This window comes from Manis javanica, chromosome 2, assembly GCF_040802235.1.
Source record: "Manis javanica isolate MJ-LG chromosome 2, MJ_LKY, whole genome shotgun sequence".
Taxonomy (NCBI): domain Eukaryota; kingdom Metazoa; phylum Chordata; class Mammalia; order Pholidota; family Manidae; genus Manis; species Manis javanica.
In genome coordinates this window covers 150218170-150231992 of record NC_133157.1, presented here as the reverse complement: position 1 = coordinate 150231992, position 13823 = coordinate 150218170, and the positions used below count along the sequence as shown (strand labels likewise).

Here is a 13823-nt window from a genome sequence, read left to right as displayed (position 1 = left end):
TAGGGAGTTTTAAACCCTCTTGAAGGGTTTATTTTCTTTGCTTTTTTTTTTCAGTTTAATTGGACAGAAACTGATCTGCCCTTTGAGACTAGGCACACCATATTTACTAAGTGATGTATCAAGAGTGTATTGTTTGATTTTAATTAAAAAGTTTCCCTAAAAAAGATGTGTTAGGAAAGATTCCTTTCTATAGTTTACTCTTTTGGAATTAGTATAATTCTCTAATTTCCTTTATGGAATTATTAAATATTAACAGTAGTAAGATAAGTAATATTAGAGTAACACCTCATGTATTTGACGTCATAAAGGGATGGATAAAAATATTGCTAATTCATATTCTGGCTAAGTAACATTTGTCCTTTTTTTGACATTTACCTTATAAAGTGATGACTGATTATTAAAAAAATGTTTTGAAGGAAAGTAAGATTTTTTATAGATTACTTGCAGTCTTAAATAGTTCAAAGTAATATTTTAATGACAGAATTAATAAGAATATCATTACTCTTTTATACTAAAGATTAAGGACTGGAAGGTTTGCCTCCAGGTGTCAGTCAGAAATGGCATCCTGCCACTCTTCAAGTTCTGCGTGTGCTCTTGGCAACCAGTATTCATACCCTTCATAGGCCTTCCCTCTGTCATCACTGTGTTGCTTTAACTCATTTGGGTTAGGTTATCTTTAAGGACTATTCTTTAAATCTTGTGCAGTGGGTTAGGAAATTTGATTGAAGTTACTAGAATCAAGTCTGAAATAAATGTAAATACTGTGTAGGTAAAAGTGTGTTTGGCTTTCTCCCTGCAGTCTCCCAAACACTTCTCTCTGTTTTAGTGAATATATTTATATAATCTTTTAAAAAGCCTTTTTCCATTTTTTACTTAGATTTGGTATTGCAGGTCAATAACTTAGATGAGTGTTACCAAATTAACTTGGGTAAGTTATACTTTCCTTTTGAGAATCTCAGAAATTTTCCTCTGTTTCTGCTTTAAGGAAGAGAGAGAAATGGAGAAAGAATTGAACTTGGAATTCAAATGGTTTTGTTTTATTGGCTGTTTCATTATAAGCTTATTATAAATAATATCATCTTGGGTGTACTTCTATTGAGGCACACATTTTGAAAACAATTATTGAGTAAAAATTGTATCATGTCTGGCACATGAATGCTGAATAAATGTTAAATGGATGAATAAAAGGATGGACTACATTTAGCCTTATTATTTTCTAGTTGATAAGTGAACAATATAAGACTGGTGTCAGTTACAAAGTGCCCGAGAGGAAGTAAGACAAAAGCCCTATTTTTCTGCAGTTTAGCACTCATTTTCAGTAGCAAACATAAAATTGATCCTTAGAGGCAATAAGTCGCCAAAGGAAGGAACATTCTCAGTCATTAGCTGTTAATGTAGTTCCATACATGTAAGAATGGATATTCTGAAGGCATTATTCTTATTATAGTTGTTATTCTATACAAATAAATATGTATGTATAGATGTGTATGTTTGATATACCTAAAGGGTTGTTTTTGTACAGTATTTTTCTGTACATGAATGTTCATAGTACGTTTGTGTTTTTTTAAAGTATCATTGATATACAGTTTGATGAAGGTTTCACATGAGAACTACATTGTGGTTTCAACATTCACCCATATTATCAAGTCCTCACTCCCTTCATTGCAGTCACTATCAGTGTTCATAAAGTATTTTTAAAAAGTCTTCATGTTTATAAAAGTTTAATCAGTTAAACAGTAAACACTGCTACTGAAGCTGTGGTGTACCCCTGTCTCCACAGAAGTGGTCCATTTTTTTCTTTTTTGAAAATTTAGTGGTGCTTGATTTCATATTGTTCTTATAATTTCTACACTTAAGACCTAAAAATATTGGAGCTCACCATTTCCCCACACCAACACTGCAGTTTTCACCCGGTCTTCCCTTCTGTTGCTGTGTTCAGATAGGAATACAGTGAAGCCTGTTTATAAGTGGAACTTAATGTGCAACATTGCCATCTATGCCCAGCAAGAATTTTTTTTAATGTATAAAGTATATTTTCATTTAGTCAGTTTTTTTAGGAGACTTTTAATTGATGTTAGAAACAAATTAAATGGCCATATTTTATTTGTAAGCACATTTTTGTGAATTTCACCATATGATTAATCAGAAATCTGGCCCTTTTGATAGGTCTATTAATATTTTAACATTTGAAAAGGAAATTGACTTTTTATTTAAGAATGAAATTTGTCTTATTTAAATATCAACTTTTATATGCTTAAATATAGATATGTAAATAAAAATCTATACATTTATGTGTGAATACACACACACACACACACTTTTTCTCTCAGACTGACTTAGTTTTTATGGCCCTTTTAGAAAAAAAGTTCTAGTGGTTGGTTTAAAAAAAATGTATATAGCTTTTGAACAATAATTTCATTTTTTTCTTCCAGGAGAATTGGCAGTATATTCTTAATTTGAGCCACTGGAAAAATATTATCAGTATTCTGTAATTAGAGCTGGAGTTAAGAGTCAGAAAGCAGATTCTAGATTAGAGTTAGTGAAGTTTTTTGATATCATGTAATTTGGTCCACTCATACATACCAAGAAACTCAGGACCATAGAATCAGGGTTTATTCTAGCTCTACCCAGCTTGGGATAGTGACTTTGGGTGAGTCTTTTATCTTTTTATCTATAAAACAGGGGTGATTATTCCTCTCCTTACCTCAGTGGTTCTTAACTAGGCACAGCTCTTGTAGGGTACATGTGGAAACACTCCAGGGTATTTTTCTTACAACCACTGGGGGCAACTTACATTTGGGACCAGAGGAAACCCAGGGATACCAGCTGCCCTGCAGTGCGAGGTCCAGTTGTACAGGATGAAGAATGTTCCAGCAGAAACATCCAGAAACACCCTCTTGAGAAACACTGACAAGACCATTGATGAGACTCACACGTGAAAGCCCTTTGAAAGAGATGACACATGCTCAACAAGTAAAAGGCAGTGTCCTACTATTCTACCTGGTTGATAAATGTTTCCTTTTCTCAAAGGTCATTTTGGGATATGACATACATATCCTTTTAATTTGCTTATTAATATATATTTATTATATTCCTTTTTAAGGAAAATTGGAATATTATGGTCCTTTCTTTTAAGAACAGTGCTAACCATTTTCTATGACTATTACTTGACTTTCATTATTTTAACTTTGGACTGTGAAAAGAAAATTTCCAGAAGAATCTAAGTTGTGTTAAACATACTAAATGTGATCAGTGACACTTTTGGTGGACAGCAGTTTACAAAGCCGTTTCCTGCACTGAGACCAGTTGTCAATGAGCCTCCTCTTGTTCCTGTATATCCTAGTGGATCTTGTAAAAGATGAGGACTGAATTGTATTGCTTTGCTTCTCCTTCTCCCTGACCTCTGTTTCCTAAATAGTTTCCTTCCTTTTCTGTTTCTCTGGCTATGAATATGGAGCGGTCTTTTGGGGAGATATTTTCTGTAACAGTTAACAGAGTTGTAAGATTTTACAGAAACTAAATGGGACAGAGAAAAGATACGGCTGCATTTCTGTATGATTTCATTAAGTTGTTGACAGACACTGAACTTTGAAAGAAGTTATATTTGGGCAGTTTGGATAAAGAGCTTGGAAGGAAGGAATATATGTATCATATCAAACTTTATTTAAAAAAATCATTAGCCCATCCACAGTTTATTTCTTTCATTGCTTCAAGTTAGGCTTTTTTATACATGGTTTTGAGCCTAAGTAGTATCTTTATTGTTTTCAAAAATATTTTGTTTGATATATTTTGAGATTTTAAGTGAAAACTATTTTTGAAATGATTTTCTATTACAAGTACTGTCAAATTACTGGAGAAATAATTCAGCAGAAAGAGGTGTTCAATAAAGTGTTTTCTTCTTGTATAATGACATTATTCATATAATTTTTAAACAGAGACAAAACATGGAGGACAGAAGAATGGAAGGAAAGGAGGACTTTCTGGAAGTTCATTTTTCACCTGGTTCATGGTCATTGCACTGCTGGGAGTCTGGACATCAGTAGCTGTCGTCTGGTTTGATCTTGTTGATTATGAGGAAGTTTTAGGTAAGAATTCTGGTATCTTAACGTGAATTTGTAATAAAAGCATAAAAGACATCCCTTAGTAATCTTAAGGATTTATCATCTTTTTGATGCTGTTAATTCTGTAGCCTTTCAGTCGTTCTCATAGGGTGAAAACAAAGTGCAATGTTATCAGGCTTACCTCAGATTAGCAGCTTTTCAGCTTTTTGGAACATGATCTATATAGTAAAAGGGGCTTTATGTTGTATGTATATCACATGGAAAAGTTTTATTGAATAGTACTTACTCTCACTATGTGCAACACTCTATAATTTCTACTCCATTTGTTACATTATGAAATTTAAAATTTTTGAGCCACTGAATTTATTTAAGGGCCCATTAATGGATCACAAACAAACAATTCACAGGACCCTGAGAGCCTTTCAAAGCATTCTGCTTTGTGTCTTGGAATCAGTACAGAATCATTGTGCATGTGTGTAGGTGTGGGATGTGGGTGTGTGTGAGTGTATGGGTGCTGGGATGTGGGTGTGTGCATGTATATCTTGATGCTGGGATAGGGTGTGAAGGTATGTGAGTGTGAGTGTGTAGGTGCTGAGATGGGGTGTGTGTGTGTGTGTGTGTGTGTGCTGGGATGGGGTGTGGGGATGTGTAGGTAGTGGGATGAGGTGTGGGGGTGTGTAGGTGCTGGGAATGGGGCATGGGTGTGAGCATGTAGGTGCTGGGATGGGGTGTGGGTACAAGCATGTAGCTGTTGTAATGGGGGTGTGGGTGTATTAAGTGTGATTTCTGCTCTTCTGAGGAAGTGGCCATATTCCTTTTGATAGTTGTCCTCCTTTTTCCTTTTCTCTCCATAATCACTACTACTAGTTTTTCACAATTTTTTACATTAATGATTTTTTACCACTTTTGGAGTTTTAGTCTGTTTGTCCCACCTCATCAAGTCTTTTTTAAAATTGGAGATAAAATTCACGTAACATAAAATTGAATATAGTCAATATTTAAAAATATGTGTAGATCACTGATTTTGAATATATTTATCATATTGTGCTGTCACCATTATCTAATTCCAGCATATTTCCATCATCCCCTCCCACCAAAACTCATACCTCCCTTCCTTCCCTCTCCCAGCAGACACGTAAGGATCTACCTACTCTGCACTTAGCATAATGTTTTTAAGGTTCAATACTCATTCCATTTTATGGCTAAAAAATTTTCTATCATCTGGATGCACCACATTTTGCTTATCCATTCATCAGTGATGGAAGTTTGGGTGAATAAATGGCCTCCCTCTTCAGTAATCCAGTGAAAGATGTGGACCCCGTCACTGAAAAAGCCGCACACTGCTCTGTATGCACAGTGATGCCTGGAAAATTCCCTCCCTGCTGTAGAACCTCCCGTACTTCTGCCTTACTGGTTAGATTATACTCATCTTTCTGGAGTGAAGAAGGCAAAGAATAACAAAACACACTTGCAGATAATCTGCCTTTTGTTGAAGCTTCTCATTTTTACTACTTTAAGCAAAGTGTTTCTGGATAGATCAATAGAGCAATAGAGGAAGAATTTTAGTTTGAGAGAAATGTCGGAGTAGATCTGTGCTTTTGCTCACTTACAGATATGTTGCTGAGGAAAGTCTACTAAACAGGAGATTTAAAGTATTTGTACATTTAAGCACAAGTAACAATTTTCATGTTTTTACATGCATGCAGCCAAAGCAAAGGACTTCCGTTATAACTTGTCTGAGGTACTTCAAGGTAGGCTATTGGGGACGCATTTTAAGTCTACTTGTGTTAGTCTCTAACACCTCATCCTTTTCCTACCAGTTTTGTTATCACCTGCACATAGTATGTGCAAATGGTAGGACCAATTTCCCTTTTAAGCTTTTCAGAAAGTATAGTATTTTCTGCCTTTTTTATTTGAGCTCTGTGCTGTATATAACTTCAACCTGCAGATCAGCGCTTCTCATTGATATTTTCTTAGCAGTGGAAATAACTTCCTTATCTCTCCGTTATTTTTATCACCACTTTTAATGTGTTTGTGCTTTCTAAACCAGACTTCTATATAGCACGTTAACTGTTTTCCTGAGTAGAACAAGGAAGGGCTCTGGGAGGGTAAAGATTGGTCACAGTTACTCTACTTTAATGGTCTGCGTACCCTTGTGCAGTGTTATAATTTACTTTATGCTAAAGAGATGGCAGCGGTGCTGCCAACAGGTTTTTTAGGACAATTGCTATGTTTGTGAATGTTGTTTAAAATATTATGTCTCTTCACAGCCATTGTCCAATGATGAATTATAACTCATGTTGAACTTAACAGTTTTTTTAGGTTATTGAATGTATTTGAGTCCTATATGAAATGCTATACCTAACAGTGCTCCTCCATGATACAGCTTTATTAAAGCCTTAATAGACATATTTACTACTCTTAAAGAGGAAAGGCTCTGGTGGTAGTATCTTCGCAGGTTATGTGTTCTAGGTCTTACTTTATTTCTTAGTAGTAGATAGCCAATACTAATGAAGGTGTTAAGTAGGTTGACTCAATATTCCTTTGTAATTTCAGGAAACCAGTTTAAACATACTTTATTTCTTGAAGTTTTTCTTTGTAAGGTTGATTCATGATATTTCTGTTGTAAATCATTATTATAAACTAAAAACTTAATTGTCCTCCTATTTTTAGTACTTACACTTGATGGTAATTATTTATATTTAGTCTTTATTTGAGGCTTTATTTACATGAGAAAGTATTCCCTTTCTTGTGAATATTGACTGTGAGAAACTTCCGTGTTCTAGAAACATTAAATTTCATGTAACTGTTAGAAATGGATTAGTATCGTTTATTATGTATGTGGAAAATTTTATCTATTATTTTTAGCAATATACTAAATTAGCCTGAGATGATTCAATCAAGGTATTGTTAAACCTTTAAAGAAAATGTCTCAGTTATATTTCTTAGATTTGTTAGGTGAACACTTTCTGACTCTAAGTGAATTGCTCATTGTTTTTAGGTAAGGTACTCATTTAGAACTGCTTTTCAGGATTAAAAGAGCAAAGAATTGAATTGATTGGTAACATTTATGACTCATATTCAGGACTGAAATAAAGTGGTAATACCATATTAAATTTGTTTTTCCTTCTGTTCCCATATCCATCTTTCTTCCCCTATTTATAGGAAAACTAGGAGTCTATGATGCTGATGGTGATGGAGATTTTGATGTGGATGATGCCAAAGTTTTATTAGGCAAGTACACATTACATTTTTTGTTAGTGGTAATACAATGCTCGAAACAAAAGAATATTTTTGCCTTGTACATTTTATGGAAGATATTTTCCCACTTAAATCATGAATTTCATTCTTGTTGAGATGTTAGCAGCTTATTTTTCCATTTCAATTTTAATTTACTTTTGTAAGTGGGTAAGTATATAGCTCTTGCACATGTTTTTAATAAGTACAATAATTTCATATGTATTTCCATATTCTGAACTTAACATTTGAACATATAGATAATGTGCTAGTCTGTTTTCAAATGTGGCATTTATAGCCATTCTTTTGGCATCATATGATATAGTCACTTCCATTTGAAAATGTGAATTTCTAAAGGCTTGCCTGAATTTTGAAACAAAATAGTGGTAGTAAATGTCTAAAAATGTGTATTTTAATGGGAACAATAAAATACAGACTATAAGTATTTGATTGGGTTTTTATATTTTTATACATTTTGAACCCCTATCACCAGAATTACCTGTCTTTATCACTGAGATACTTCTTTTAGTAAGTGAAGATGTGATATTCCCTCATTTATTTAAAATGCTGTCTTACTAGAAAAGGGTGATGCTGATTTTAATACGTGAATGTTACATAATCTGACCTGGTGAGATATCGTATTCTGTTATTCAGCAGCATCATTTCCTCTGTTTTACTACATAGCATAATATGTGTTCAAACTTTTTATACTAAAGTTTTTAGAAAAATAATATGTCATGGTATTATACACTCAGCTTAGTATAATGCATAAAGAAATTCTTCCTAGGCACATAATTTTGTATTTTATGGACATGAAAAAAATGGGGGAATACCACATCCCCCCCCCCCATAACTAATGAAGCTGTTTTTAGTAGATTAATCTTGGCTTCCCTGTAAAACAGGAAGTTTTAAATATGAAAAAGGGGTTTTAGTTGTGGTTAAATATAATATAGCTTCTTAATTTGGCCTTAGTTTATGTTTTCCTATTACTCTTCAGTGGGAATTACATTTGCTGCTTCACAGTGGAAGCCTCTTATCCATGAAATTTCATCTCCTGTTTTAAGCTTAATGGTATTTTCTATGTAAATCTATTATTACATATCTAAATTTGAGTTTCTATGAATATAGTAAATCTTCAGAAGACTATACTCCTAGGCATGCAAGAGAAACAAGGTTATGTAGAATTTAACATAACAGAGTAATTGATGCTAATTTGCTTGCCTATAAATGATGGATTCTGAATAGTGAAGCTTTTTAAATTTTAAAGATAACTTCACATGGGCCAAATTTCATTTTTAGGAATAATGCTCTAATCTGCTGTATTTCATTGATATTTTTGGCTTAAAGTCAGATATCTAGTCTGTCAGGAAATGTCAACTATTAAAAATTAAAACATGTTATTTTATCTGTAGAACACACAGATTTCTATAGCACACTCACATTAACACCTTGACTTTTTGTATTATATTTTAGATTTCAAGAGTTTATTCCCTTTAAGGTTTTTAAGCAACCATTAAGAGTTAATTAATTTTAACTTAGAACATTGTTATTTGCAGGTAGAAACATATGTGGTATCACATATGTTTACACATATATGGAAGGCAAATCACAACTTGTTCCTTTTATAAGAACTATATACTTGGAGGTACAACCAAATTTGGTGAATCTCAGGGTTCATTTTGGTAATTTGATTATTAAGTGTATAAAGGCTGAGGTAAACTATTTTACCATATGCAAGTAATGATTTACAGCTGGCTTGTGGCTTTAGTAAAGATGAAACAAACCAAAGGTGAGCTGTCAGGCTCGCTTGTATCCTCTGACCTTATTTCAGGAGTGTTTGAATTCTCTGCATACAACCTCAACTAGAATTGGATTTTGTGTCCAAAGTTCTTTGCTAGGATGCAAGGGTACACTGTAGCTTGTGCCTCTTACTGGCAGGTGGTTTACAAAGAGAGAACCTGGTGAAATTCTTGGGATACAGAGGCATTTTATGCTCAGGGAGAGGTTATGGGAGGAGCAGAATCTCAGTGTATAACCCAAAAATAAGCCAGACTTCTTGGGTGCATTCTCATTGGAGAGGCAGATCAAGGGTACAGGCTTTGGAGAAATGCAGAGAGAGTCTGAAAGGAAAGATCAAAGTAGGAAGTTGGAGATTAAGGGAGAACTCAGCATTGTAGCTGTGGTTGTAGTTGAGATTTATTGGCCTTCTAGCTTTGACATTTCTTTTGTAAGTTTTCTGCTTCCTCAAATCTACATATATCTATATTTTATTAATGTGAGGAAATATACACATTCATATTTACATTTCACATTTTAAGATTTTATTTTTTTGTGAAATATGAAGACAGGATGGACTGTATGTGAGTAAACCAAGATCAATAGCCATCATTAGTTTTATTACTTCATTATTTCTGGACATGGCCCTTATAATATACTTTGAAAATATTCTAAGCCTGGGCTAGTTTACATAATTTCCTGTTTTTTAGTAAAATTAAGTATCTTTGATTTTGGTTTGGGTTATTGAAAACTACCTTGCTGGAAAATGTCTTCCTTGAAAACTTGTTTCCCAAATAAAATCAACAGGAAAATAATCCTGTAACAAGTAACACCACCTAAGGGATTAATAATTGTCCTTTTGTCCTGTGATTAGCACCTATCTGGCACCTTCTCAGGTATGGCCGGTGAACGAAAGGGAAGCTACAACAATTCTAGACGCTGGTAAATTAAACATTTATAGATTGGATGGATGGATGCACGAGGGAGCCAGAGACAACGGATCCTGCTCAGGCACAGGCACTCACATCTTGCCCTTGGTTCCTTTGTAAGAGGTTAAGGAATTGTATACCCAGAATATTTTCTTTTTTCTCTTTGGATTAGTGCTTTTATCTTAAGAACTTTAAGGTTCTTAAGAAAGACTCCATAGTTGGATAAAGGATTATATCTTATATGTGATACTTGGAAGTACTTATATTGGAAAATGGAGAAAAATAAAAGTTGATTGTAAAGATACAGCTATATAGTGTTTTAAGACAGGAAGAAGAAACTGTGTTATTACCACCGAGACTTGGGTGGGAATACAGATCTCCTCTTCATAGCATTATCAACTTAAATTTAGTGAAAAAAATATTCTGGGTTTATTAAAAAATAATTTAAAATATGTTAAATACCAACTGCACTTTGTGTGTGTCCATGTCCCTTCTCCCCCACAATACATGGAGAATGGCATGATGTAGCTTTTCTGTGAGCTAAAGTGGAGAAAATTCAGTATAAGCTTTTATTTATGCTAGTTGTCTTACTGTCCCTGCTTGCCAGTCTTGATTCCTAGTAGTTATGCTACGTGGAGGAATTCTGTGTTGCTAAAGCTTGAAATAGTGAACTAGGTAATTAGAATCTGAAAAGCTCTTAAATCATGAATGTTCACATTTCTTACAGCAAGAACCCTCCATCCTGTTTTTGACTCCTCAGAATTATGGGACATGCTGTATAGAGTTTGGCAGTATTGGTGAATTTTGATATCTATTGGAGCCGAGAGACCTTCTCTACACAAAGCCAGTTCTTCACAGGAAAAAACAAATGATTAAAATCAATACACACTTTGCTTTCTTTCCATCATGATGGCCTGTTTGGGGACCAATACTTTAATAACAGGAGCCAAGGGTTTTTGCAGTAGAGATAATTTTGTGGATTTATGGGGATTGAACTTTGGAATGTTCCTGTTGCAAAAGACTGGCTAAGGTCTTGATCAAATTTCATTTTGGTAGGCAGAGTGAATTATTATTAAAAGCTGCCTCCTATTACTGGTCAGAATTAGAGGACCATGAGTCAGTAGCCAGAGCAATATAAAGCTAACATTTTACAGTGTTAAAATTTAAGTTTACTGTCAGGTATAATTTGAGTACACTTATACCTATTTATGGATGCTATAAATAGGGACCCTGCTAGTCATTAACTCCTGTTTCCTAAGTCAGTGCCACATCCTAAGGGGGAAAGTTTGAAAACATTTCGGTTTTTCAATATTTATTTATGTATGTAAATATTTGTATAATCAACTCTCGATAATATCTGGTTGGCAAATAAGCAGATGTGGAAGCTGTCAGAAGTATCTCTCTACCCTTGTACTGCTTTTATTCACTCTTCACATTGTCATTAGTCAGTCGATTTTGGCTGATACAGTTTATGTTTTTCAGCTCTAGATTCTCTAAAGAGAGAAAAGCAAACCTGGTTAGAGGTTAGCAGGAATGGTGAGGATGGGTCAAATTCTGCCTCTTCTTTGATACATATGATTGAGAGTTGATTGTAAGATGTGCATCTTAATCAATTTCTTTATTTTCCAAAATATCTTTTCTGTAAACTGCTGTGACCATGATGCACATCCTTTTTGAGATCACTCTTCCTCAACTCCTTTTTTCCACCTAACTGCTCTCATTTTCTCTTTCTCTCTTCCTTTATTCTTATGTAGGCCTGACCAAAGATGGCAGTAATGAAAATATTGATTCTCTTGAGGAAGTCCTTAATATTTTAGCAGAGGAAAGTTCAGATTGGTTTTATGGTTTCCTCTCATTTCTCTATGATATAATGACTCCTTTTGAAATGCTAGAAGAAGAAGAAGAAGAAAGCGAAACCACCACAGATGGTGTTGATGGTACGTCACAGAATGAAGGGGTTCAGGGAAAGACTTGTGTCATTTTGGATTTACATAACCAGTAACCTTGATTAGGGACTGAAGTAATTGGCTTATGAAAACCCGAAGCAGGTTCCTCTCCTTTCTTTGCTTTGCTCACCCAGGGCTTAATGTGCAGTGGAACAGCTGTGATTGAACAGTACAAGGCAGCCATGTGACCTTTCCCCCAGTACAGCTCCTAGCTAGTCCCTTGCTCTGCTCCCCATTTCTAGTGAAGGAAGTGGTGTTCCTCAATCTTGTAGTAGTCTACAAAGTGCATTGAGAATGATGTTCTTGGTGGTATAATTGGTTTCTGTATCGTTTTGTTTTAACTTATGTATCTGCTGAACTAAATTTAGAAACTTAATGGCAAATTGTTTTGTGATTAACTCTTGATGCTTGTCTTTCTAACACACTATTATTAACTAAGTTGATTAAAATGGATTTGATTATAAAAATATTTCTAGCATGTATGCAAAAATTTAATGCTTTACTGTTGCTCTTTAACATGACTGATATGTAAACTGATGGTTCTTTAAGAATCTCATTTTTTAATTGTAATTCATTTAGGTTAACTGATTTGTCAGATAGGTTAATATGAATTTCAGTGTAAAATTCTGTATTCATGGTGCTTTTTAATTTGGAAACAACTCCATGTTTTGCCTTAGGACAGTGAAATTACTGTATTCAGATAGTAGTATGTCTGAATATTTCTGTCTGTGAAAGCAAAATTTAATTTTAATTTCACTTCCAAATTATATGTCCAGAGAAAGTAATCTGTATTTTTTTTAAGTAGGCATATGACACAAGAGGGAAAATGTGAATATGTATCTTCAGTAATATTGTACATATTAAAATTATTCATCCTAAATAAGTCTTTTTCCATTTTTTTCTTGTATTGCTTTATAATTGGCTATCAACTTTGGCTCAGGTATAATATAATTTTTAGATTTCTAAATTAAATTTATTAAAGTGGTAATTCTTTTTAGGAGAATACATTTTTGCCATTAGAAAACTTTAAAAATGTCTTTGAATCAATTCATTGAAAATCAGTTTGCTTCAGTAATAGCAAAATCAATTGTATTAGCCATATATAACATGGATTTCTTAAAATGAGATTTCATCTGTTTCCTCCGTCAAGCAGAGATCTTACAGCTTGAAAGTGGTAAGACCCAAGGACTTGTGTTTCTGTTACCCTTTTAGGGAGTGATGTTTCATGTTTTTTATTATCTTTGATCTTCTGTGAAACTTAGCATAGTTTTGGTTCTTTGTAGAGCTTAAAATTAAAAAATGTTTCTACTTTTTAACATTTTAACTTTAATAATTTCTATTTTTAAAATATTCATTCCTTATTTTTCATATTTAATCAGACTGCTTTCAGAAAGTGGGTCGTTCACCCCATTTTTTTTCCAGAGGGGAATATGACAAGCTTAGTTTCTTAGGAATCACTCTTCTAGATTATCAAAACAGTGGGCTGAGAGTAAAATCTCAAATCATCAGAACAGAGGAAGCCCATCTCTTCTCACCACTTATATGTGTCAGGGAAGACTGTCCAATTGGCTAATCTTTTTTTTTTTTAAAGCATTATTCTAAAGCTACTTTTGGATATGGGTACACATGTTGTATGTTGAACAGTGATCTGATCTCCTAGAGCTTAAATGGCTGTTAAAACTCTCGGTTGTCTTTCTCTAATTATTCAGGGAATAGGTTTCATTCTGTTAATGTTCCTGACAGTCAAAACTGATGTTGAAATGTTAATATTCTGGAACAAATGAATATAACTTAATAATGTTCTTTCTGAAAGTTCATGCAGTCTTTGTCCATATTTATTGTGTACTTGCACTTGCACAGTACTGAGTACTGTG

At 33.9% G+C, this 13823-nt stretch overlaps 1 protein-coding gene across 16 annotated transcripts in view; it reads left to right on the top strand.

Moving 5' to 3' along the window:
- Window positions 1-13823, top strand: part of ASPH (aspartate beta-hydroxylase) — a 223489-nt gene that overhangs the window by 40870 nt on the left and 168796 nt on the right. For 10 of the 16 annotated variants that reach the window (XM_073229585.1, XM_073229578.1, XM_073229576.1 and 7 more), the window contains exons 2-4: window positions 3936-4085; window positions 5768-5812; window positions 7227-7295. In XM_073229585.1, coding sequence (XP_073085686.1) covers window positions 3936-4085; window positions 5768-5812; window positions 7227-7295 — 264 coding nt within the window. The remainder of the gene's footprint in view (window positions 1-3935; window positions 4086-5767; window positions 5813-7226; window positions 7296-13823) is intronic. The other 6 variants (XM_073229586.1, XM_073229577.1, XM_073229582.1 and 3 more) reach the window with 1 other exon arrangement.